The 27,325-nt window shown below is 37.2% G+C and overlaps 1 protein-coding gene across 9 annotated transcripts in view; it reads right to left on the reverse strand.

Moving 5' to 3' along the window:
* CEP112 (centrosomal protein 112) overlaps window positions 1-27,325 on the reverse strand; it is a 357,419-nt gene that overhangs the window by 155,180 nt on the left and 174,914 nt on the right. For all 9 annotated transcript variants that reach the window (XR_012154913.1, XM_073311620.1, XM_073311622.1 and 6 more), the window contains one exon: window positions 23,441-23,623. Coding sequence is in view for 8 of the 9 variants with exons in the window: in XM_073311620.1 (XP_073167721.1) it covers window positions 23,441-23,623 (183 nt within the window). In the remaining variant the exon portion in view is untranslated. The remainder of the gene's footprint in view (window positions 1-23,440; window positions 23,624-27,325) is intronic.

The following is a 27,325-nucleotide window of genomic DNA, read 5'->3' on the forward strand; positions in this document are numbered from 1 at the left end:
TTGCTACTACTAATTCTTCTCCATTCCTGTCCTGACTTCCCGATGCAACCCATCTCCCTACTGGTAGTTCAAAACATAAGGGACTAACTCAGAACTGGGTGTTGTGGGAGAGTATGAGTCACCATCCTGGGGCGGAGGTTTAAAAGCATTTCAGAAGCTGGACAAGTTTTTTTCTCATTCACTTTAAAATAGCTTATAGATACATCTTAATCTATTAAGCTATTCTTCTTTGGACGTTTTAACGATGCTTTCATTGAAGTCAATAAAGCTTTGCCATGAATGTCAAGGAGAATAGAAGCAGGCTGTAAGCTTGTAAGCATAGCAGCATTTGTGACATCAAGAATACCACTGAATACTGTTAGACAGGTATTCAAAAAGTCATTTTATTATTTAGCCTGAGTTTGTCTTCAAGAACTTCTTCAGCCTTTTCCAAACAATCAATTGCCTTTAACAGACAAAATCGCTTTTGCCCAGTATTTGTGCTCATGTAAATGTACTTTTCTTTGGAGTTTCACCAAGAGAAAACGCAACTGTTGCACAATGTTTTTGCTTTAGCATATGTGTGGTTAACAGTAGCTATATTTTACCGTAGAGGTGGTTACTTTTCAGTGGAGGGATGCAGTAATTCAGATGTTCACAAAACAGTGTTCATAGTTTATAAATCAGTTTGTATAATGTAAAGCAAAGCCATGCTGATTAATCTCGATGGTGTAACAGAAGTGTGACAGGTTCTCTACAATCACAATCACTGCTGCCCCCCCCCCGCCTCCCCCCCAAAAAAGTTATGTCAAAATAGGACAAATTGCAACCATATTTTGGCAAACACTTTGTTATTAGCATTTAGCTTTAGTGTTCGGATAAGAGGGAAGATCCTCTCATGGATCAATAACTGCTTAAAAGACAGTAAACAAAGGGTAGGAATAAATGGTTAGTTTTCAGATTGGAGAGAGTAAACCATGGGGCTTCCAGGGACCAGTGCTGTTCAACATATTCATAAATGATCTGGAAATAGGGGTAAACAATGAGATGGCAAAGTTTGTGGATGACACAAAATTACTCAAGACAGTAAAGTCCAAAACTGACTGTGAAAAGTTACAAAGGGATCTCACAAAACCGGGGGACTGGGCAACAAAATGGCATATGAATCAATGTGAATAAATGCAAGGTAATGCACACTGGAAAAGATAATCCCAACTATACATACAAAATGATGGGATCTAAATTCACTGTTACCACTCAAGAAAGAAACCTTGGATTCATTGTGGATAGTTCTCTGAAAACATTTGCTCAATGTGCAGTGGCAATCAAAAAAGCTAACAATGTTAGGAATCAGCAGAAAAGGGATAATAAATATCATTATGCCATGGTATGCCCACACTTCGAATACTGTGTGCAGTTCTGGTTGTCCCATCTCAAAAGATAGTAGAAATGAAAAAGGTATAGAGAAGGGCAACAAAAATGATTAAGGGGATGGAACAGATTCCATGTGAAGAGAGATTAAAAAGATTGGGACATTTCAACTTGGAAAAGGCAACTAAGGAGGGATATGACTGAGGTCGACAACATCATGAATGGTGTAGAGAAAGTGATTAAGGAAGTATTATTTACTCCTTCATATAATATAGGAACCGGGGGTCACCCAATGACATTAACAGGCAGCTGGTTTAAAACAAACAGAAGGAAGTACTTTTTCACTTAACACAGAGTCAGCCTATGGAAGTCATTGTTAGGAGATGTTGTGAAGGCCAAAAGTATAACTGGGATAAGTTCCTGGAGGATAGGTCCATCAATGGTTACTAGCCATGATGGTCAGGAATGCAACCCAGTGCTCTGGGTGTCCCTTGCCTCTGACTGCCAGAAGCTGGGAATGGATGTAGGGGATGGATCACATAATTACCCTGTTCTGTTCATCCCCTCTGAAGCACCTGGCATTGGCTGCTGTCAGAAGACAGGTTACTTGGCTAGATGGACCATTGGTCTAACCCAGTATGGCAATTCTGATGTTCTAGCAAAATCCCAACTCCCAGTGCAGGGGTTAATACAGAGGCATTTCAATTATCTCTCAACATGATCTTAGTTTTTTTCACCTTTGCAAATGTCTCTCTGACATCTCTTTTAAAAATGTCTGGTGGGACTTGTAAAGTAACGTGTTTTGATGCTAACTTACATATTTCCTCCATTAATTTTAATAGTATTAAGCTGCTTACAAATGTCAAAGCTCTTCCGTGAGATACTTTAAATTGACTGCTTGGAAATTGTATATGCTCCAAAGACTGTTTAACTACTTGTTGTGAATTTGTTAAAGGTGCATCCATAACTTCTATAACACGTCGTCTGTTGTATATCATCTTTAGGGCTGTCAGTTTTTTACCATCCTACACAGTGAACAGAAATTTACCCCTAAGTAACTCTCTCTTCTTTTGTTTCTCTTCTCTTGCATTTTATACATAGACCCAAGAAAGGGCTATACAACTATATACATACACAGAGAGAGAGATGCACATGCTGCATCTTGTCTTCCCTTGCTCTGCACCTTAAGCATTTTCTTGAAATGTGATTGAACCGTTGACAAATGAAGAGCAGTAAAGAGAAGTCATCACCTGCTTAGCTCCCTCTCTTTTCAATTCATGGAAGAAACTATCCAAAGCATACCTGTAATGAAACCTTCTTTCAGAACATTTTAATAAATAATTTACATTCTAATCTGTTTACTAGCTCTACTTTATATACCTGAGTGTCAAGTTTCCTTTTTATGATAGTGATACTTTATTTCCTCTTTTCAATAACACCTTTAAAGATGAACACCTATTTGCCACAAAAGAGCCCAATAACCAAGTTGTCAGTTAATTACTAAAATTAAGACCTTTATCCAGCAATACATCAATATTCTTCAGTCACCTCCACATAAGATACATCTATCTTAAAATTAGTCTAGATTCTTATTAAAACTTTTAAAAACATCTTGGATTATCTATTATCACAGTTAAAGCCATATTATTCTTCACATTTTAATGTTTTCTCACAGAACAGCAATGAAGCAGCACTGGGAGTATGCATTTTAGAAAAGGAGCCTGCGAGTTTCTATTTGTAACTGTTTTTTTTAATACTTTTGTTCTCCATTAAAAGTCAAAAATATACAGATTGACTCTGCCAGCTACTTTGTTTTATTAGTTTTTAAATGTGCTTTACAATTCATTCTAATATTCTATTTGAAGCTCTCACGTACAGTAAAGCTCAGTTAACATCTCTGGCTCAGTTTCTCCATCTCTAAAATGGGAAGTTGATGACTAGCTTCTTTGCTAGTAAAGTATGTTGTTATAGCAAGTGAGCATACTTTTCTCTCTGAAGGTGATAGGGAATTAATGCTCAGATGTTCCTAACGATTTCAGGCCAAGATTTCACATAAGGAGGCATATAAATAGACACAAAGCTATTTTCAAATATTCCAACATACTGCATGTTTGTGCTGCTTCCCTTTCCAACCGGACCTCTAAAATGTTGATTTATTAGATTTTGTAAATTTGCTGTAAATATAGAATTCACAGATTTAAATACCATGGATTTGGAGATTACTACAGGACCTTCATTGGAGTGAGCCAGCACAGATTAAACATATTGCTAAATATAAGTTGTGTTTGGCCCTGAGAGAGGGCACTGGTTATACTGCCTGTGAGAAACCAGCTTTCCTTCCTTGCCATTGGCTAATGACAAAGTAGTACTGTCAGCTATACTAAAGGAAAAAACATACCCTACCCATTTATCCACTTAGCTGCGGAAAAGTTGCTTAATGGCGGACTGGAAGACAAAAAGATAAATGGATGTAAAATGGCAAATTCTTGAACGTTTTAAAAAGGAAGGACACCCTGGGACTTCTGCTTCAAAAGAAATAAAAAGTACAGACAGCTAAAGGGCTTTGGTGTCATCTTTTTTGTGCTGTAAATCATTTAATCAAGAGGGACATACTCTCTTTTTGACAATAATGTAAGCAGGTGGATGTGAAACTGACTAATTAAATATTTTGGGACTGCTCTCCCTAGTTAGACATTAGATCCAGAAGCCACAGCAAGGGAGCAGTTTTCCATCAGTACATGAACAATTCCAGATAGGAGACTTACATATCTCAGTGATGGTAGTATTTCTAAGACATTCAATAAACGCTTCTTTTGACCAGGAAATATGCCCCATAAGATTTCCGGGGACTGACACACCTGCAAGGTTATAACAAGTTCGCATAAAAAAATTGATTGAATTAGACTGAGGCTATTCAAGCTGTTCTGTTGAAGATTACGCAGTCTTTAACCAAGCATGGAAGCCTCATTCTGAGTCTGGTGAATGGTGTTACAGATGTGCAAAAAGCCGTTTAGTCTCAGTGGAGAAGCCTTTATTCCATCCTGGTTCCTACACCTGCTGGGGGCATCAGTTGGTGGCTCCTTTATGGTTCTGTGAGCACAGGTGTTCTGCTGGCAGAGTTCACAGACTCTCTCACACATTGACCTTAAGTGTGCCAGGCTGTGGCCTCTCTTCCACCTTTTCTGGAACCTGCTCTTCAAGTTTTGGCTGCTCTTCTCCCCTCACCTTTTTATTTGTGGTCCTCCTATCTGTGGATACACTAAGTCCAGAGATTTCCTCATAAACCTCTTTCTGGCACTTGTCAAGCAGGGCATATATGAAGAGTCCAGCAGAAGCACCTCAATCACAGGGATACTCTCTGCGACTGTAGTGCCATTTCCATTGGACTCATATGTACAAACATCCAGACAGAATTCTACTGCACAGCATCTACCAATGCACTACTGTTCTTGCACTCTTTGATTTATTCCGTGTATTCAGTCAACTCCCATTACATTTTCTAATTGATGGGTGGATCTTTGTGTCCTTGAGCAGACGCGTCTTCGGAGGGCCTGTCTACTGAACTAGAAGTCAAATAGATCCACTCTAGTTAGAATAGAAATAATTTTTTTGTATATTGTATTTATTTTACTATAGCCTGACTACTCCTGAGCAGATGGCCAAAAAGTTGTGGTCAGATGTTTGGAATAGTGTATTATCCCTCATTTAATTCTTCGTTTCGAGATGACCAGGGAGCTGAATGAGCAGTTGGGGGAGTGCTTGGAAGAAAAACACTGGTGGGAGTTGGTATGTCAAACAGAACCAACGCTTTTCTGTACTTAAAATAAAACTATGGTCCGTTGAGGGTGTGTCCATTTGTGGTCTTTTGACCTTCAAAAACGTACTGCTGCTAATTTTCTGAACAGCTCCCAAGCCCTGGATAGACACTTCATCAATATGAGCAAATAAAATAAACAATGAGAAGTATGTACCATATTTGTACATATTTATATCCAAAGGCATCTGTAGAGAACAAAAATATTGCTGAATACAGTTTTCAGATAAAAAATGCAACAGGGAAAAATGGTGATATCTCAGATACCACTCCGTGGTTTATGTTGGCAAATGGCAACCAATGCATTTATTTTTTATAAAGAGATTTCATATCTCTCCATAAGCATGCATAATTTCTGCCTTAACAAAAGCCACTGTTATAAAGAAATAGCCACGATTCTGTCAGTTGGAAGCTCTGTGAAACTGGAGTACAGAAAAACGAATGTAGTCTTCCATACAGATTACGTCACTAGAAGCTAGGACTGATTAATGCTTCATAATTTTTTCCTCTCAATCTCCAACACAGAAGGAATCCAAAGAAATATTATTTATCAAAACTAAAAGTTTGTTTTAAAATGCTACTTGCACAATTTTACAAAAGATACCAATCTACTAAGTACCTTAGCACAGTAGTCAGGTAATGCTGGTACTAATTAATTGGCACCATTTTTTTCTTCTCCTCCTCCTCCTCCTCCTTCTCAGAATCTCAGATGATGAAACTGTTTTTTTCTTTTATTGAACCAGCTTGGCCTAGACTAGCTTGTCCCGCAGTGACATGTATATTGAATACAAATCAGACAGCATAGCTTTAAATCTGTGTTGCAGCTCTCATTTCCAATTCGAGAACTGTACTATAATCATAAGCTTCTGGTGGATGAAAGGAAATCAGCTCTCTGAATATTAGCTAATGCCACATTTGCAAGTCCTGAAGAGATCTGTGCTGTTTAAAAAAAAATAGATCATTTCTCGTGAACCTATATATATGAATCGCTTTGTACTGCTCGACTGATAGAAGCGATGCCTGTGCTGGGATTAAACCCTTTTCATCATAAAACCTCATCTGGTTCGGAGTCCAAGTCCATCAACCCTTTTCCCTTTAAAGTCCCGCCTTTGATTCTACATCAATTTATTCAAACCGCAGCTGGGTGGCTGAAAACGAAAGGACAGCATCATTTAAACCAACCATGTTCCCAACTTGAAAGAAGGGCTATAATTAAAAAAATGGGCATAAAAGAATGGAAATGGGATAATATTTTTTAATGGTAGTTCAAAGGCCGACAGATGTCAGAGCCTTTGAAGATGTCAGTACACTGAGCAAGAAGTTGCCATTAAATAGTTTGCCTGAGAGGTGAAGCAGCTTTTTAATGACTAAAAAAGCCCTTGCAGACACATCCTTGTGTTTTTAATTTGTCAGAGTTTCTGCAGTATTTTCTGATTAATGACATATGATTATAACTGCATAGCATACATATTTTTATACTTGGTTAAATGAATACTTTATTCCACATTCCTCTAGAGCTAGATAAGAATAGGGAAGCTATACTAGAGAGTCCAAAACTATTCGGATTGCTTCAAATATTTATGGTAATTTGATGGGACTGGCCAAATACAGTTACTGTGTGTTGCCAGCTTTTGTTCTTTAATGGTGATATTACTAATTCTATCATAATTTGCATATGTTAGATGGGATGTGACTACACTTTTATACCCTTCATGTGCACTTAACCATGTGTGCCTTCAAAATTAATTGATGAACTAAATTATGTCAAATCAAAACAATGTTTGAAAACCTCTTCAACTTACCCTAAAAATGCAAGAGCTGTCAGAGTCCTCAGAAAAGGGAACGTTATTTAGGAAAAAATAGTATTTCTAGCAAGCCACTTATTCCTTCCTATTCAAAAAGAAACAACTATTTTAATTAATGTTGATAAAATCCTCCGCTTGGGTGGAGAACAAGCTATTGAAATATCTTTCATCTCCCTTAACATGTGCATATCATTCATGCTGTAGAATTACCTTAATAACCATTGATAACTGTAGCTCATTATATCTGCACACAAAATAGGAACACTTCCCTCCACTCCCAAGTGTAAACTGACATCTTTAGTGCACTAGTACTTTTGTATTAGTCTGCCATTCTGTTTTTGAGTAGCTATGTGTTTGAGAGTAGGACATCAGGAAGCATAAGCAAATATAGCACTGCACTGCGTCTCACCCTACAGCAGTTATTCAGCAAGTAAAATAAAGATATCATATCGGGGCAAAGTTAATTCACTGTCCTTTCTCCTCTAAAGACCCAAATTCAAATAATGAATTAAATCACAAATACATAAGAATATGATGACTCATATTACTTAATGGATATCTGTTTAGATCACAGAAGCACAATGTCAAGACTGAAACACTGGTACAGTTGTGTGACATCTCTGTGTGTATGTGTGTGGGGGGGTATTAAACCAGCCCCTCGCTTTCATAACAACATTTAAGGTATTTCATAAATTAACATGAGTATTTATATTATATCAAATCTGTACCCCTTTAGGAACTTCCCAGTAATCACTACACTGTTGAACCTGGCCACTACAAACTTCACAGCAATAGTGGAGATAGGTCTTAGCTACTCCTGCTCAGAAGGCACAAGTATATACACTATTAAAGCTAAGGAAAGCTGTTAGCAGTACATACCCTGTTACAAATCAAAACAATGTTAAGAGAAAGTGAGGTTTGTAAAGCTAAGTATGGAAATTTGGAAATACCAGATTTATGTTTTCCTGAGCAACCTTATGTCTGACCCCTTGTGCATCCCACCTGTGCACTGAATGAGACAAGGGTCTTGTGAGAAAAACAACATGTGATCATGTTAAAAAGTATACCATAATGCATATGGACAAGGAGGCAGAATTAAGGTACAAGCATCTGTAAATCTGAGATTTTTTACCTTCTGAGTGCTTGACTTTGCAACCTAAGGATCTGCCTTCTGATAGCACTTTTTAAAATGTAATTTCCAAAGTGCTGTAGTTTTTTAAGGGAAAAGTAAATTCTGTTATGTACCATTATAACACCCCCTCCCCCAAAAATCATGAATCACCAGCAGTGTTTGAACCCTACTCTCTACCACTTGAGCTACAGGACAAAATACATTAGCTGGCAACTGACACAAGGTTGTTATACCAGGCAGAGTAAAAATGGGCTACTGGGACCATCTGCTGGGGCGTGTGCGCGCACAACACACACAGCCTCATGAGAGCTTGGGGAGCTCCTGCCCATGTGCTTCCCCCAAAGGGAGGGTTGGGACTATGAAGCAATGTACCCCACCATATGGGTGTGGTTAAGAGAGTGGAGCCAGGCACAGCTCCCTCCCACACTGACTGCTAGTGCTGATCTGGCAGCTCCCAGCTGTTCCCAGTGTGGTGTGCGCTGTTGCTTCGGTGACTCTTTACCACATACATGAGCAATTATAATTTTTGCCAGCATCTCAAAATATTCTCAGGAACATGTGTGAGGGAATGGAAATGGCAATTTTTACCAGTTTATAATCCATCTGACCCTGAAAGGAATTTCACAACAAACAAAAAAAACTACTTCTCTAGCTATAGGGCTTTCTCCCTGTTGAATTTCAAAGATGTGCTACAAACATCCACGGTATTACAGCTTCTTACAAAAAAAAGGTTGCAAGAATCTTTGTAATAGGGACCGAATGGCTAGGCAGCAGTTCTGCGGAAAAGGACCCAGGGGTTACAGTGGACGAGAAGCTAGATATGAGTCAACAGTGTGCCCTTGTTGCCAAGAAGGCCAATGGCATTTTGGGCTGTATAAGTAGGGGCATTGCCAGCAGATGTTGGAACCTGATCATTCCCCTCTATTCGACACTGGTGAGGCCACAGCTGGAGTACTGTGTCCAGTTTTGGGCCCCACACTACAAGAAGAAGGTGGAAAAATTGGAAAGAGTCCAGCGGACAAAAATGACTAGGGGACTGGAACACATGACTTATGAGGAGAGGCTGAGGGAACTGGAATTGTTTAGTCTGCGGAAGAGAAGAATGAGGGGGGATTTGATAGCTGCTTTCAACTACCTGAAAGGGGGTTCCAAAGAGGATGGATCTAGACTGTTCTCAGTGGTGGCAGATGACAGAACGAGGAGTAATGGTCTCAAGTTGCAATCGGGGAGGTTTAGGTTGGATATTAGGAAAAACTTTTTCGCTAGGAGGGTGGTGAAACACTGGAATGCATTACCTAGGGAGGTGGTGGAATCTCCTTCCTTAGAAGTTTTTAAGATCAGGCTTGAGAAAGCCCTGGATGGGATGATTTACTTGGGGATTGGTCCTGCTTTGAGCAGGGGGTTGGACTAGATGACCTACTGAAGTCCCTTCCAACCCTGATATTCTATGATTCTATGATAATGGAAAGCATTAAGCAATCTAGAGGTAGGGTTTGACCACCAGATCCCCCTATAATGAATTGATTCCTTCCATTAAGGGGCAGTGGTACACATACACCAGCCACTTCATTACAACAGTATGAATTAAATTCACAGTATGGAAAATTACAAATTTTGCCATCATAGATATTAAGGTCAGAAGGGACAATTATGATCATCTAGTCTGACCTCCTGTACAACGCAGGCACAGAATTTCACCCACCCACGCCTGCGAAAAACCTCTCATCTATGTCTGAGCTATTGAAGTCCTCAAATCGTGGTTTAAAGAGTTCAAGAAGCAGAGAATCCTCCAGCAAGTGACCCGTGCCCCATGCTACAGAGGAAGGCGAAAAACCTCCAGGGCCTCTTCCAATCTGCCCTGGAGGAAAATTCCTTCCCGACCCCAAATATGGCCATTAGCTAAACCCTGAGCATAAGGGCAAGATTCACCAGCCAGATACTATAGAAAATTCTTTCCTGGGTAACTCAGATCCCACCCCACCTAATATCCCATTACAGGCCATTGGGCCTATTTACCATGAATATTTAATTACTAAAACCATGTTAACCCATCATACCATCTCCTCCATAAACTTATTGAGTTTAATCTTAAAGCCAGATAGATCTTTTGCCCCCACTGCTTCCCTTGGAAGGCTACTCCAAAACTTCACTCCTCTGATGGTTAGAAACCTTCGTCTAATTTCAAGTCTAAACTTCCTGGTGGCCAGTTTATATCCATTTGTTCTTGTGTCCACATTGGTACTGAGCTTAAATAATTCCTCTCTTTCTCCAGTATTTATCCCTCTGATATATTTATAGAGAGCAATCGTATCTCCCCTCAACCTTCTTTTAGTTAGGCTAAACAAGCCAAGCTCCTTGAGTCTCCTTTCATAAGGCAAGTTTTCCATTCCTTGGATCATCCTAGTAGCCCTTCTCTGTACCTGTTCCAGTTTGAATTCATCCAATTTCATCATCATCAATGGCAAACTGATATCCCACCCCACACAGAAGTTCAGTATCAATAGAACACTATACCAGCCTCTGATAGAAAATATTCTCCTTTAAATAGGATTTTAAGCATGTGAATCAATAATGATAATTTTCTTCAGAAGGCTCACATTTAGCTGCACTGAAATGAAATACAGAAGTTTAAATGTATTGAAAAACTAGTGTTTATGAAAACATTATAAGGGATCTCAAACTTTTTCACAGTATGTACCACAGTTTAATAGAAAATGTCTTGCATGCACCTGTCTTTAAAAAAAAAAAAAAGATGACATCACAAACCCTGCTTTTGACAGCAAAAGGAATTGCTGAGATGGAAAGTATTTAATGTATATTTAGTGTCTTTTGATTAGATTTGGCACACAGAAATCAGGAGGAGGAGAAGCCAGTAACAAGTTACCAACAGAACTATAAGAGCTAACCAGCTCATGTGCCATGAATACTGCTCATTATACTAATCATCATTTCCTCATTGTTACCATGTGTTCCCACCATGTACTTATTGTATCCACCTGTTATGTCTTATCATACACTCATACTATAAGCTCATTGGGGCAAGGACTGTCTTATAGTTAAGTGTTTGTACACTGCCTAACACAATGGTCCTCGATCCTTGAGAGGGCCACTATTATTTGAATTTTTGTAGTGCTTAATCACCAGCAGTCCATAGACCACAGCTTGCAAACATCTGATTATTGCTAGAAATTACAATAAAAACCAGAAAGCCTATGTAAGTCACATAATGACCAATGATTCCTATATTTGATATGTTTTTATATTCTTTCACAAGGGTTGATCTTTGTTTTATTACAAAATAGCAATTCAGTTAATTTTAACGAACAGATGGTCAACTGCTATCAAAGTTAGATAAACACTACGTTTGTACTATCCATTAAGTCTACCATAAAACTAGAATTTAACTTATGAATCCATATTTGCCTCTAGAGCAACATAAAGTTGATGACTAGCTTGTTTGTTAGTAAAGTATTGTATTATAGCTAGTGAACATACTTTTCTCTCTGAAGGTGATAGGAAGTTAATGCTCAGAAGTTCCAAACAATTTCAGGTCCAGATTTCATATAAAGGAGCATATAAATAGACAGTTATTTTCAAATATTCCAACTGCTTGCCTTTCCAAGTGCATGCTTTCTCTCTTTCTCTCTTCTATATTCACTTTACAGATGTCAATACACCAGAAAGCACAGACTACAAAGGAATTCAAGCTGTCAGAAAAAACTTTAAAAGAACCACATCACCAGTATAAAAGAGTGGAGTTCACTGTTCCTGGAATTTTCAGATCTGTTTCAAGTAAAAACACTGCATCAGGTTTTCTGACTAAATCGCAGCTGTTTTTATAAACTCTGTAGAACTCTTTTAAAGGCCTAAAATGAAATATTTGCAATCAGGCCAATTCTTTTTGGCCCCTAAAGTTCCCTCTTAAATGTAATATTTCAGGAGGGCTTTCATAAATATAAATACAAGTGACTATGAAATACATTATTTTAGTTTGAAATATATTGTTTTCCTCCTTAAACAGAAGTCTACAGTCCTCTTGACATCAATTTCTGTCATTTTGTCATGAAAAACACTCAGGTATTAAATATCTTTCACATCAGGCATCCAGGCATGATTCCAATTAGTGCTGAATAGAAGACAAAATGTCAGCCTAATAAGCTTCAATTTGCAAACTCTTTGAGCATTTGATGATATCAACACTTAGCCAACCACAGCTTGCATTGGCTTCTTCTTCACATCACCTTCCTTGTCACAAAAAAGTCTTTCACATCTACGTCAACTGCAGACATTAACAATGTCAGTCATTGGTCTGATTGAGCTAAAAGATCCAAAAATGACTCCCCAGTACATCAAGGGAGAATTGTGATGTGCACAATATTTCCTCAAAGCTAATTTGCTGCCAACATGTATAGTAATGGGGGAAGGGGGCAGTCCACTTTAAAGTCACACTGTGGAAAAAAATGTTTTTTTATTTTTTCTTATGAACTCTACACCAAAAATGTTAAATCACTGCCAGTGTCTCTGACATTTTTTCAGAAGAAAAGAAACATTAATTATTAAAGGAACCAATAAATGACAATCACTTCTTTAAAGGTGAGTGGACCAAGATGCGGCTCTACAGTTTAGTTCATAGTGCAACTATTCATTATCTTATTTTAAGACAATGCATTTTTATAAGTCCCTAATTATTGATAAAATGCTTTCCTGGATACAGAAAAGACTTACGAAACAAGTATACATGAATCAGCCAACTTGAACACATATGTCTAACACAAAATGCTTCTCCAGCCCAAAGGCACTGAATCCCAGACAGAAAACATATGGAATGTTCTTTGCAAGATATTTTCCTTTTGCAGAGCACAAGAGCCCCATCTCATAAGGTCAAGACTCTGATCATGGTGAAGGGGAAGAGAAACAGAAGACAGTGACTGAAAAAAAGAGGGGATGAATCTGACTGAAAACTGGGGTAGCGATGGAACGGTATGCATAGAAGCTGATCTTGGGTCGGAAAAGAAGATGGTTAGCTAATGAACAGGGAATGTAAGGATGGGCAGGGATGTCCTGAGGCTAGGAGGATAGAGCTGAGTCAGCACCACCCATTACAGGTGGCATTTGCTTGAGCAGAGGTGCCAAAGTAGGGAGGTGGCTTTGGATATCTGTCCAGCTGACAGTGGTAGAGTTGCTAAACGTGAGGCAGAAATTGGACCTTTTAGGGAGTTGCTAAAACATGCAGGAGTGTGGTCAGTGGACAAGTAACTGTAAAAAGGATCAACAGTAAGTTATTGGGACTGACATCTGTGCCAGCAGCATCTTCTTCAGAAACACTTAACACCAGTCACACCATCTTTGCCTTAGCTTCTCCCAATGAGGTGGAAAGAGAGTAAACTGGACACTAGGTTTCCCCCTGGGCTGAAGCAGGATGCTGCCTGAACAAAGGATTGCTGAGGTTCCCACCATAGTGAAGTGTGCCATCAGCATCTCAGTTGTAATTTGTTGCTGGTTTTCCACTTGCAGCTTTCTCTATAATACTTTAATGTGGGATTGTGTAGAGCCTTATGCAAGATCTCATATTTCCCAACTGACATATCTTCAGCCAAACTGTGTCAGCTACAGGAGAAGGCAAGACTTTTCATTGGTTTTGTGGTTTCTCTCTCCCCGCATCTTGAACCACATAAAAGAGAAATATAAATAATTGTACCTCTAAAATGTCTATTTATTACCTCATCGTAAAAGTGCCTATTGGACCCACCAGTGATACTGAGTAATAATAGAACCACTTTATGATCTAAGTCCTATTTATTACTTGAAATTAGGAAAATTAGCATTCATATGGATCCTATTGTCTTAAGACAGTGACACTGCCAGAAGAAGTGATGTTAACATTCTAAACTATAGATTGTCATTATTTCTGTCTTGGTGTTTTACTCTTTCATTTGGTCTTTAAAATACCTTCGATTTAGGGTACTGTCATACAAAGCCTTTAATTGGGAGATTATTGGTTCAAATTTGATCTATGGTAGTAGTGAGTGAACGTTATTAATATCTGGCGATCTAAATGGACAATGTTAAAATGATTTCCAGGCTCAGTCCAGTTTTTAGTGAACAAAAGAAAAACCACAAAAAGAACAGGAGGACTTGTGGCACCTTAGAGACTAACAAATTTATTTGAGCATAAGCTTTTGTGAGCTACAGCTCTCTTCGTCGGATAAAAGAAAAACCAGAGTTCAAAGAAAAGTGCCACTGACACTAGCATGTCCCCTATTTGACTATCACAGTAGATAGTGCAGGACTTCAACATGAATCTTGGTCTGCACCCTCTCATCTACAGACAGTTCTCTCCAGGCATTCAGTGGAGCTGCTTGGAGAAGCTTCCATTGCTGCTTCCCATATTGCTGTAGCTGTTCCCTGAATTAGCAAAGGATTTAAACATCTCTCTGCCCAACACCTTCCATTAGTACTAAAGTTCACAATTTAAAAAAAAAGAAAACAAGCCTTTGTCCTGGTTATATTCACTGAAAAAGTACATTTTCAAAAAAAATTAACATAGAACTTCACAAAACTGCCAAACATTTCTGCTTAAGCAACTTTCTTTGCCCAACAAAAAAGTGTTTACTAAACCAGTAACCCTTATAATCCTTTGGAAATGTCAAGTTCCTATCATCAAGCAAGCAGTATTTACAACATACAAAAATAACAGCTTCTAACATGGTCTTCATTAAAAATAACATCCATAATGCAACGTTACGGCCTGATCCTGACAACTGCTGAACTAATGAGAGCTGAGACTTTATGGTACCTCAAGACTGAGGCTACAAAACTGCAATTTGACTGTTTCCTGTGTATTAGCTACTTTTGCTCTCAGATCTCATTCTCTGGCGTACACTTTGGACTACACAGGGGTTCCATTAACAAACTGACAAGCTACCATATGCCAGTAAAATTTGCTTTACCACAATGTTTTTGGCATTCCTACAATTAAAAAGCACTTAGAAACTGCAAAAGTGTAGCAGCATATCATAAATATTGTAGTAATTACCAATTTTTTGTGATGACTACTATACCTGACCACTGAGAAAACATGCTGCACAATGGAACACAGTTTGAAGAGAAAAAATATTTAATATTTATATAGCAGCGTAAGACAGCCTCCATCACAAACAGCCTATAATCTATTATTATTATTTATCTGTATTACCACAGCACCTAGGAGCCATAGTTATGGACCAGACGTGCTAGATGCTGTACCACAACCAAAAAGACTGTCAAGGGCTTACAATCTAAGTATAAGACAAGAGACAACAAATGCAGACAGACAGATAGGGAGGTACAAGGAACAATGAGATAATATCATCAGCATGATAGGCAGTAGTCTCAGCACACCAAACGCTGACCTCATGTTTTTTTGAAGGCAAAGAAGAGTTTTAAAGAAAGATTTGGAGGGTAATGCGTTAGAATGAAAGCAGCAAGTGAGACCATGCCACCGATTTATATAATTGTAACATTTTCCATATAATTCTTCGTTCTATTCTTTGTACATTCAAACACAGTTTGTTGTTTTTGGTTTTTTGACTGCCACTTGTACATTCGGAAGAGGTCTTCACTAAATTGTCCATAGTGATGCCCAGGCCTTTTTTCCTAAGCTGATACAGTTAACTTAGAACCCAACAAATTGTATGGGTAATTCACATAATCCTATCTGATGTATGTATTACTTTGCATTTGTCAATGCAAACAAAAGAATGAAAATGACAGAACAGAACGTGTAGAGGAGGGAAGATGAACATTATAATAAAGGGAGATAATGTGGTGATTATGTTGCATATGAAGTTTGACATTACTATTTTCATTTATTTGGGGCTTTTTAAATTTCAGGACACGATAGGAAGAAAGAGACATAGCAGATAGTACTGTAAAAAAAGCTCAGCCTTGGAAAGGTGAGTGAAAGTAAAACTAAAGGATGGCTTTGAAGGAGGAAAAGGTGTATGGTACACCAGAAGAGGATAGTTACTCCAAGTGCGGGGGACAACATAAAAAATTTATGAAGAGTCATTTGAACTGAGACATAACAATCTTGTATACAAAAGCCATGTCTATTTGCATGCAGTAGAGATAATGAGAATAATTGGAATATATAATGAAACTTTGTCCAGCTGATGGATAATATGGAGCTCATGTTTTAAAACTGGGAACCTAGACTAATCAGGTTTTATGCAAGAAATAATAATTTCTTCCCCATTGGATGTATTGAGTAGATAAAAGAACTACCCACGTGATGTACTTTACCTACTACACTCTTTGCACTCCCTAATTCTCAAATGCAATTTTATATTCCATCTTAATAATTTAACTACACATATAATTTTTTTTATAAAAAAAGACAAATATTTTACAAAATAACAATTATGGTCCAATAAAAACTAGCCAATTTACATCTCTTCAAGTTCACATGATATAAATAGGAAGTCCATTATTATGTAAAGAACTCCAGCTCAGGATCAAGGTACATATAATGTGATGTACTAGTTTCTATGGCAACTACTTTCCTTTTTCTACATATTGTGGATACAATACTAAGTACAGTGAATTCTTTTGTAAGCCAGTTTAACATTTTTAATGAGCAAATTGTAATTTACACATTTTGTTGCTTTTCAAAATTTTCTTTAGTAAAGTATAATAATTATTAAAGTTAATTTTGAGCACCAAAAAGTGTGCTATTTGCTACAGCAGGTAAAATCACTGTTCCTGCCCTGAACATATCATAGTCTAAATTCAGACATGATGTAACAGGTAATGGTCATAAATAGACCAAAAATGGGGAAGGGGAAAGTAAACAACAAGCTGACAATCATAAGACTGCACAGTCACTTATTAAGGCACACACACATTCTGATGGTTCCATCAAATAAGGGTGGAGAGGATTGTTTGTAGCATGTTGAACAGATTTTGGGAGGACACCTAATAAATAGGGGGTAGCCTAGAAGAAGGTACAGAGACAAGAAGGATAGAAAAGTAACTGATGTTGCAAAACTGGTTTCATTTGAGGAGTAAAGAGGGGCAGTACATGGGAGACTAAGGCCCTGATCCTGCAACAAATGCCCCGTGGGCAGATCCCTGATCCTGAGCTAAGGCTCACTGGCTTCAATGGGGCTCCATGTAGCTGCAGCTCTCACACAGAGCTCATTGAAGGATTGAGGCCTAAATTTGAACTCTTATCTCTGTTCAACAGTAGAGGCTTATTGTTAGATCTTTTGTCTGTGCCAATAATCTCCATCCAAACTTCAGCCCTCAGCCTAGAGTGATACACATCAGGAGAAAATTTGTGTGCGTCCTGGAACAAAAACTGGTGAAGTATCTAAATTAGCATTAACAATCATGTTAGTCAAAACATGGTAAATGGCAATCAATTAACACATGGTACCATGTAGCCAAAAACTTTAGTTTTAGAAGATGCCTAAACGACAGCTATTTGGTGCTGAGCTCTTTTGAAAATCTGGCCCTGAGCCTCCATGCAACAGCCAACGTAAGTGGAACAAACATATATATGAATTCAGCCTGAGACCCCACCTGCCTCATTGTCTGCAGGACAAGGTACATATATGTAAGGCAAAGAACAAATCTTCTCATATCTAAGATGTTTTCTGATTACAGAGGAGCACAGAGAATCTAGAAAAAGAGCCAATTATCTAAATTATCTGCTCAAAACAGTTTTATAGCAGTGATTCTCACTCTTTCTCACAGAGTTTAAGGTGAGAATGGATCACCAGATCATCCAGTTGAGTTCCTGTATGCTTTGGGACACCAACACCCGCACACCAAACCCAACAGTGGAAATGAGACTAAAGTAAATGAGACCCACAAGAGACTAAGCTACTATATGCCACAGACAGAGAACAAGACAGGGAGACCAGTGATCAAAGCCCCTGCAATGCAGGGCAATGATTAAATGGGATATACCCATTTGCAGTCCACATTTTAATGTAGGGATTGTCCTGTGAACCAGACGTCCTCCAAGATATAACTGTGTGAACCACCTCCCATCATATGGACAATGGAAAAAAATCCCTGAGCAAACTATAGTAATTATTTACATTAAAAAGAAATAGATTGGGAAATATTTGATTATTTTTGCCTTCTTTTAATGAAATTTAGTAGGAGAAAGGAAACAGAAAGAGCAGTCAGCACCTATATGCAGACTACCAGCAAGTGCTCCACGTACCAAAGTCTGAGAATCCCTGGTTTACAGCATGAGACTCTCTCACTTCTTTTCTTTTTCATTTGAAGTATAAATCTGGTTCTTATACTTAAGGGATTATTACTATAGCACCGGAGAGTTATCAGTCTATTCATATATATGTTCATGTAGTTTTCTTTTTTAATTCAGGCTACAAAACAGAATTTTCTATCTTTTCTCTAGCTGATAAAAGGCCTTCATCATATAATAATGTTATTTCAGGAAGGCTGCGTACATTGGAAGAGACAATATTTTTGGGGGAGGGAGGATCCTTTATTTAAGTTATTATTTATACAGCACCCTAAATGAGATATAAAATAATCATGTTGTCAGGCTCAAAAAACATACAGCCTAACTCAGAAAAAAATAAATGCAGAGCAACAGTTTCAGCATGGGAGAGAATTGAAAGATCATTTGTTCAGAGTCCAATGTAGGAATAATTTAGGAGAGAAGTGGCTTTAAAGGAAAGAAACAGAGAAAGAGCTCAGAAGACAAGAAGTGGGAGGCTGCCCCATATGTAGGAGGACACCACAAAAGGCCATGTAAATCTGCAAATGGCAAAATGGGACAAAGGGAGGAGTAAGGACAGGCACTGGGAAAAGTGCAGAAAGCAACAGAGGGAGTGGGAAGAAGTAGAAACAGAGATTTAGGCAGAGGTGAAATATCTTAGTCATTCTTCCTGACCACCCTAGCCCATTTCTGCTTTTATAATGTCTTTCATATATGGTGTGTTTAGACTTACATACCTACAGAACTAATCTGTTATTCTTTTTTCCTGGCAACTGATGGGCTGGAGACTAACAAACCTCTAAATTATGGCTACATTAATTTTATTGCAACTCAGTGTTTTGAATAATTTTAATATACTATTTTATTGTATTTAAATTACTATTACAGTGATCAATGGTGATGAATTGTGCTTCAGTGTTTGAATTGTTCTTGACCCAGTTAAAAATGGAAGAAAATGGTGGACTTGCACATTATCACCTGGCAACAGAAAGTGGAAAAAGACATCAGTTTCTTCAGCCCCCTTTTTACAACATGACAGTAAAGCAAAGCATTCAGTTTGAAATTAAGTGGGGATGTTCCTTTTCTCCCTACCCAAAAGGTCAAATAGCCAAGGAACAAGCATTAACATTATATAACTTTATACAGCAGCTGGAACTCTGCAATGTTAGAGATGGTAAGGGTATATGTCATAAGATGGGGAAAGAGTGACATTAATTTGATCAAAGAAGATTGTGCAGTTGGTATATCAATGGTACCTTGGTTAGGACTAGATATTAAGATTACTAACCTCATAATCCAATCTGGCCTACTGAGGTGGAAGATAGCATAGAACATTTTCTGTTGTTAGAAACAATTTATTTCTATGAAATATGATTTATTATTTTCTACTATCAGAAGAGTTTTGTTTCTGAAAATCTCATTTTCTACCAAGAATTAATACAATGTGTTGTGAAAGAAAATATACATTTAAAAAAAATATTCAGTGAACTACCATAAACCACATTTTGGAAAATTTACTTAAGGTATCTGTAAGGAACTTCTGAACAATATCCAGAATCAAAGATAAAATTGAAATGCTAAACTAAAAACACAATTTTAATTATATATATACACAATAATGTTTTCCCTTAAAAATACAGAACTTTGGATTTAAAAATATCTATATAACAACATTTTTTGCAGCTCACAGAAAATAGAGGATTTAAAGAAAAAGATTATAAGAACACAGGATGGTACACAAGCCTTCAGATTCTTTTGACTTTTATTGACCCATATGACAGGTTTCAGAGTAACAGCCGTGTTAGTCTGTATTCGCAAAAAGAAAAGGAGTACTTGTGGCACCTTAGAGACTAACCAATTTATTTGAGCATAAGCTTTCGGGAGTTTCCACAGCATGCATCCGATGAAGTGAGCTGTAGCTCACAAAAGCTTATGCTCAAATAAATTGGTTAGTCTCTAAGGTGCCACAAGTACTCCTTTTCTTTTTATTGACCCATAAGTCATTTTACTCCTCCTCAAGCATTACAACCCTAGGTGAAAAGAGCAAAGAAACCCTTCTTAAAAGATATTATTTGAATACTAAAATGGAATATAAATGCCACATAAAAATGAAGGGAACTGACCAACAATATAAAACATGCTATCCCTTTAAATCAAGATGCTTTACCCAATACCATGCTGAATTTATAATACAAGAACCAAACGTTATAATTTTCTTCTTAATTAGAATCTAGAGACCCACCTAAAATCTTAACTAATTCTGGAGACAACGCTTTTTATTGACCAGTAAAGTGTTAATATAGGTTCACATCTAAAATTGTATCTCTCTTTTGTATAGTTATCTTTCACCATAGCTGAAGATCTGACTGAACTTAGACACCTTGGAAATGCAATAAAAATAGAAAAAATCTTTTCAGTAATTTTGCAGAATACATTCTTTTCCAGAGATCCATCAAACTGTCAGTCACTGATGATGTGGTAAAAGCATCTATTTCAAAAATATGCCTCTTTACATAAGGAAAACTGGTACTTTTATACAACCCAGCAATCATGAAACAACTAGGTTCTCCAGACGAAAAGATTCAAGAGATTACCAATTTTTGGATATTCTGATTATAAAACTATATGAAACATCTAGCAGTTGCACTTTTTGTTTAGCTAAAGAAAATGGCCTCTTCTGCTGTGTTGAAGCAGGTTCATACTAACGTAGAGAAACTAAAGACATATCAATCCAGAAATATGATGCCATTTTACAATTATATAATTTACTTATCCCCGTAGCATTTTTGTTTAGAAGTGTTTCATAAAGATGCTGTACATCAGTCCCATAATAGTCCAAAAACATGTATTTTGGGAGCAAAAACGGAGTGCTGGAAAAATACAATAAATGGCAGGATTCAAAATTCCACTGAAGACACCGGGAAGTAATTTTAAATACATATTATCCCCACCGAAAGGTCAAATGTAAATTTTAAATACCTATGTATTTTATAGATGAAGGCATTAACATTTATCAAATTAACATTTGATTTATTCACCAAACTAAATAAATGTATCTTTAAAAGTGGTAACAATTATCAGACAGATGATTATTCTGTGTTTGATTAGAAACAGCTGCCCTAGTCAAGGCAAATGTATTTTCTCTCTTTACTAATACTGCCATGACAGCAGCACTCATATTGTAGAGATATTCAAAAGAAAAAACTTTTAAAAGACTAATTTTTTTGCCATTACTATCTCAACTCTCCATCGTTTAACATATCACTTGTGATAGCATCAGCATTTCATTTTAAATAACAAGCACTCCCAAACTCCATGGTGCCAACCTTTGCCACGAGTGAGCCACAATCTAACTAAATAGGTAGGACAAACATATAGGACATCTCAAGATTCTTTCGGAATTTATTATTCAAGGGTTACAGTCCCATCGTATCTACACACAATAGTACAATGGTAATGAATTACTGTAGGTACATTACATAATCCTGCATATTTATAAAACTGATTTTTATACTTAGTGATATTGAACACATCCTGTATTCACAGTAAGTACTGAACTTCTTGGTATTCCGGCAAATGCCACTGCTTGAGAATACAGTGTTAGGGGTCCAACTGAGAGAATGATATAACTTCGAAGGGATACTTGCAAAGTAACTATATAGTTAAGTGCCAAAAGACTGGTTCCTTTAATTACTTAAGTTTTTTATCCATCATCAAAATAAGTGGAAAAAAGGATAACGTTTAATTCTACTGCAGTCTTCTGAATTTCCTGTTACTGAGCATGCCCACAAAGTCCCTCCCTGTTTTACATAGAAAACAATAATGGTACAAATGGAATAAATCAATATTGTTTCTGTAAGATATTTTCCCCCATAGACTGTTGTTTATCAGATATATTTATATTTACTCAGTTGTTGATTGTATGGATAATGAATCTTTCAAATATAAAAAAAGAAATTAAGAATTAAATCCATAATTTCATTTAGTTACAATATATAGTAAAGGTCAGAAAGAAATATGAGCAATCCTAACACAAATTAAAATGAAAAGGACTTATTGCCAGGATCTTATATCATGTGGGGAAGAAGCTGATGCGCGGAGACCATATGGTGGTTATACCTTCCATACAAAAAAGCCCATTTTGGTATAAAATAATCAATTAATGATAAGTAATTCTAATGCAGACCAGTAAAGTAAAAATTACTTTCCCTTTATTCATTTAAATAAATGTTCTACTCTGAATTTTTAAATGTATTCACTGCAGGCCTTTTATAACATATAGTCTTAGAAAAATACACCACACACACACTCACCCATAAACACACCCTCACAAAATAAACTGAAGCCCCCCACATACATCCAATAAGATTTTTTGAACTGAAACTAATAAAGATCATTTTTCATGCTGACAGTGCACATTTCATCCATAAGTTTGAAGAGTCAAATGCTACCACAGCTGGGGGTTATTCTGCCAAATGGCTTCCAACAGTGACCATAGAGATGGAGAATGGGAGGGGTGCGTATGTGTGTGTGTAGGGAAATAGCAAACCTGATGGGAAGCAAACCAAAACCCAAATCATCTTATCACTGATTATCTGACATATGCAATCAAACATACAATGCAAACATGGAATACAAAATTATTGAGAAATAAAGTCAAATCTTGAAAACAAGAAATTTGTGGGTTACCTGCAGAGATTTAAACAAAAAAGCATATGAATGAATCAGATATATTTCATACGGATTTATCCAGGGAGGAGGAAAGGAGGGGTGAGTGTGGGGGTTGGAGGGGAATAGATACCTTTTTTCTTAAACAAATCCATCATGAAAGAAAATGAGACAAGATTATAAATAAGAGGCCGAGTTATAGCGCACCATGGGATTTTTAATCTGGCTACCTGTGGTTTTCGCAGTTAAAGCTTTATTCAGCAGTGGAGGGGGGGGGGGGGTGAAAAAAGAAAAAAAATCACATTTATATGTCAGTTTCGCAAATGATCAAACAGCGAGCATTAACAACAATGCTGGAAAACGGAAAACGCTGATTATTATATATATATTTTTAATAAGCATACAGCTTTTCAAATGTTATTGATCATTACCTGTGCATCTCGTTTCCGGCATTCTTGAGTTTTATTCTCGTGCTCCGTCATGGCAGCGCGGAGCTGTTTTTCCAGTTTTTCAATTTCCCGTTCGTGATCTCGGACCAGGCAATCCTTCTCTGTGTTGTGCTGCTGGAATAGGTGCGTCTTCTCCTGTTCATGCTCCAGCTTCAGCTCTACTATCTGATTGGACAATGAGGAGTACAGTTCATCAATAGAACATCCTTGTCGTCATGACAACTCGTCTACAGCTTAATTTCCCCCCCTAATTTCATCAAGTTGGCAATTGTATTTTTACGTCATTATTACCTCACCTTTTTAAAACTACATTTGGCTTGAAAGAATTTCTCCAAATAATTTTAATATTCAAGACAACTAAGCAAATCCAGTGCATCCTTAACCAATTTGTTGGTACAAATGAGGGAAGGTTTAAAAAAAAAAAATCATTCTCGCATTCTGTGTATGTTCCCCAAGTATCCTGCTGTTGCTAATCAGCAGTAGTAAGGATTATAAATGGTTAATAATCAGTCTGCTCTCCTCTTCATTTAAGTATACACACAGACAAAAAAAAGCAGCAATTAAATCTTTTCAAGATTTCTTTATGATTTCCAAAATCAAAGCTCAATAATCATCTGGGTTATTGTATATACAGTTGTCTTTTTAAAACAATTATAAAAAAAGCAAAGCTCTATTATCTCGTTGTCAGCTATGGTATACCAACATAAACAGATGTATGTGTTCCAGAAGGGGACCTGCTGTGCAGCAAGCTTGCGCCATGATTTCATAAAAAGCATTCTATTCTCAGGATCCTTTCCCAGTCCACACCACACTGGATACTGTGACCTTGGCCAGTCTTAGCCTCTCTGTGCTAGACTGAATGGCAGCCCGAGACCAAGGGCCTGGTTGCCGCAGCTTTGATACTAATCCTCCCAGACTGTGCACAATGGCACCCTACCTGGCCTGCAAACTATAGCCAGCTAGGCTGCCTTTGAAGCAGGTGATGAATAGGGGACTGCAGGAAGCCAGCTTCCCTAGTGAACTCCAGGCCACACAGCTGCTAAGAACAGTCACTTGGATTTTTCTTCAGTTTTGGTGGATTTCAGGAAGGGAAAAAAACGCCGTTATCAAGAATATGTTGGGTTATTTTCAGCGTGAGAATCCTCCTTCAAAAAAGCTAACAGTAGGAGTCTGCTCAAAATCGATCTTGTTTGTGTATGGAAAGCGCCCAGGCACCTGATCTTAAAGCTACAGCATTCAATTCTGGAAACATGCATTCTGCATCAACGTTAGCTGTTCCGTGATTTTTGTTTTGTTTTATTTTTGTTCAGTTTCAAAACCATTCTTGCAAATTGCTCATCAGTGTATTATGAATTTAAAATTTAAAACCTGTTTTCAACTCTGGAGCTCTCTGATATATCCTGGGGTGTGTTTCATTATCAGAAAAGGCACAAGCAAAAGTGATATTTTAATATTTTAAATGTGTCTGCATCTTTTAGTAAAAAATAAAGAGCTCATTTACCCATGGGTGCAATCCCAGAAGGAGTTTAAAAAAACATTAAGAATATATTATGTGTACTTGACTTGGAATCATTATACAAAGTGCTTTAAGTCAGCCTTGTGTCAGAAGTTTGTGTACATGCTATTTTCTTTTCAAACATTGTGAATATCTATGCCCTTGGTCTCTTTAAATGATAGTTATTCTTACTTCCTAAAATTTATCACTATCCAAATTTTGTCTGAATTTTAGAAAAATGAAGTTTTTACATTTTAAAAGTTCTGCAAATACAAAACTAATACCTGATGAGAAATTACACTTGCAAGAGAGACCTTTATATGTCTATTCACCGTGTATATAAATCTCCTGACTGTATTTTCCACTGAATGCATCCGATGAAGTGAGCTGTAGTTCACGAAAGCTTATGCTCAAATAAATTGGTTAGTCTCTAAGGTGCCACTAGTACTCCTTTTCTTTCTCTTTTCCTTTATTACTTCTGGATTTCTCAGATAATCAATTAATTTAGCCTTTTTGGTTTTGTTTTTTCCACTTCTCCAACCAAGCCACAGAAATAGATGGTCACATCCCCATTTGTGATTGTATTAAAATGGTAACTATAACAAAATCAGTTTTTCCCCCCAAAACCACACATTTCTCGATTTACTATATTTATATTATGCCTGTAAGATCCTTTTAAAAAAAATTAGAAAGGACTGTCCCTCATATTTACAGTAGGGGTGCCCTGGAGCAATAATACAGTTTTAGATATAGAAACAATGTGAGTGTGAGGAGAGTCATTTTATAAAAAGCAATTTGGTTGCCGAAAACTTCCAAGAGCAAACAACTCCCTGTAATTCTGATTTTTATTTATTTTTTTAAAAAGCTTAAAACTGTAGGAAGTTCTCATATCTACCTAATAACCTTTAATAAATAATAATAATTATTGCATACTTGCAAGGAAATATAAGTTTCATTAGCAACTAAAGGTACTTCCTTGTAGTTTGTTTTGATTATGATTTATAATATGAAGTGAATAACTGAACAGCTATTTTACTGCACAAGTGGATCCTCCTTGATCACCCTGTTCTCCTGAACATATTAAGACTTTGGTTACACTACAAGTGCTACTCCATTCCTCCTCCCTTCTTATCTCTCTTTTTTAATTTTGATGTTTTTATTCATAAAAATGGAGATTTAATCTATACCAGCAAGAACAAGAACACCATGCTGTTTTTCAGCAATAACCCAACTCCCTCACCAAGATAAACTGCTTGGAAACTGTATTAATGCTTCATAAACCAGCATGGGGTTCCTACCACTATGTACTTCATCTCAGTAGAAGCAGATCTTTATTTTTCTTCTTTCTAATATTGGGTCCTTTCCTTCGAGGCACTGAGCACATCCTATGAAGGGTACAGCACAGTCAAGTCCTTCAGAAGTTCTACGGGTGTTGAGGGGCCTCTGCACCTCAAAGGAAGTGTTCCACATTTAAGGGTTTTGAACCCTGAGTGCAATATAAAGGCAGGTCAAAGCATGAACAACAATTAACTGGTAATTTTAACAGACTGTTCTTTTTACAAAATATTCTGACAATTGATTAAAGGGTACGGAGCTGATGATGCCATGCACTGCAGATAAACAAGCAACAGAGAATGACACAAAAACTATAGAAGTGGACATCACCTGAAGAAAGACTGTAACATGAGAAAAATCAGAGGCTAAGGGAAACATGCCAGGGATCACAAATGTCTAGAGGAGACTGACTATAGGAATTGAGGAACTGAGGTAAGTGCCCTATCACCGCATTCATATTTAATTACATTACATACATATTGCACAGACGCTTCCCTATTTCCCCCCAAAATTATCATCACACTACATTACTTGCTAGTAACTGGAGTTCTCTGAATAAATGGTTTCTACGCTTCTGAATTCTTACTCTGTGACACATAGTTTTCATTTAATAACTTCCAATTGTTGGCATGTTAAACACTGGAGGTGTGAAATCCTGGCCCCATTGTAGTCAGTGGCAAAACTCAAAATGATTTCACCCTATATTTTAAAATCTTTGTTCACTGGTTGAAATTTAATAGTACTTCCCTATCCCAACTTGTCAGAGAAGGGGAAGGGAGAAAAAAGGAAGCAATTCTTAAGTACCAGCCTGTTACTAAAAAAGAAAAGGAGTACTAGTGGCACCTTAGAGACTAACCAATTTATTTGAGCATAAGCTTTTGTGAGCATCCGATGAAGTGAGCTGTAGCTCACGAAAGCTTATGCTCAAATAAATTGGTTAGTCTATAAGGTGCCACTAGTCCTTTTCTTTTTGCAAATACAGACTAGCACGGCTGCTACTCTGAAACCACCCTGTTACTAAAGATTAATCTAGTAAC

This window comes from Lepidochelys kempii, chromosome 14, assembly GCF_965140265.1.
Source record: "Lepidochelys kempii isolate rLepKem1 chromosome 14, rLepKem1.hap2, whole genome shotgun sequence".
Lineage (NCBI taxonomy): Eukaryota > Metazoa > Chordata > Testudines > Cheloniidae > Lepidochelys > Lepidochelys kempii.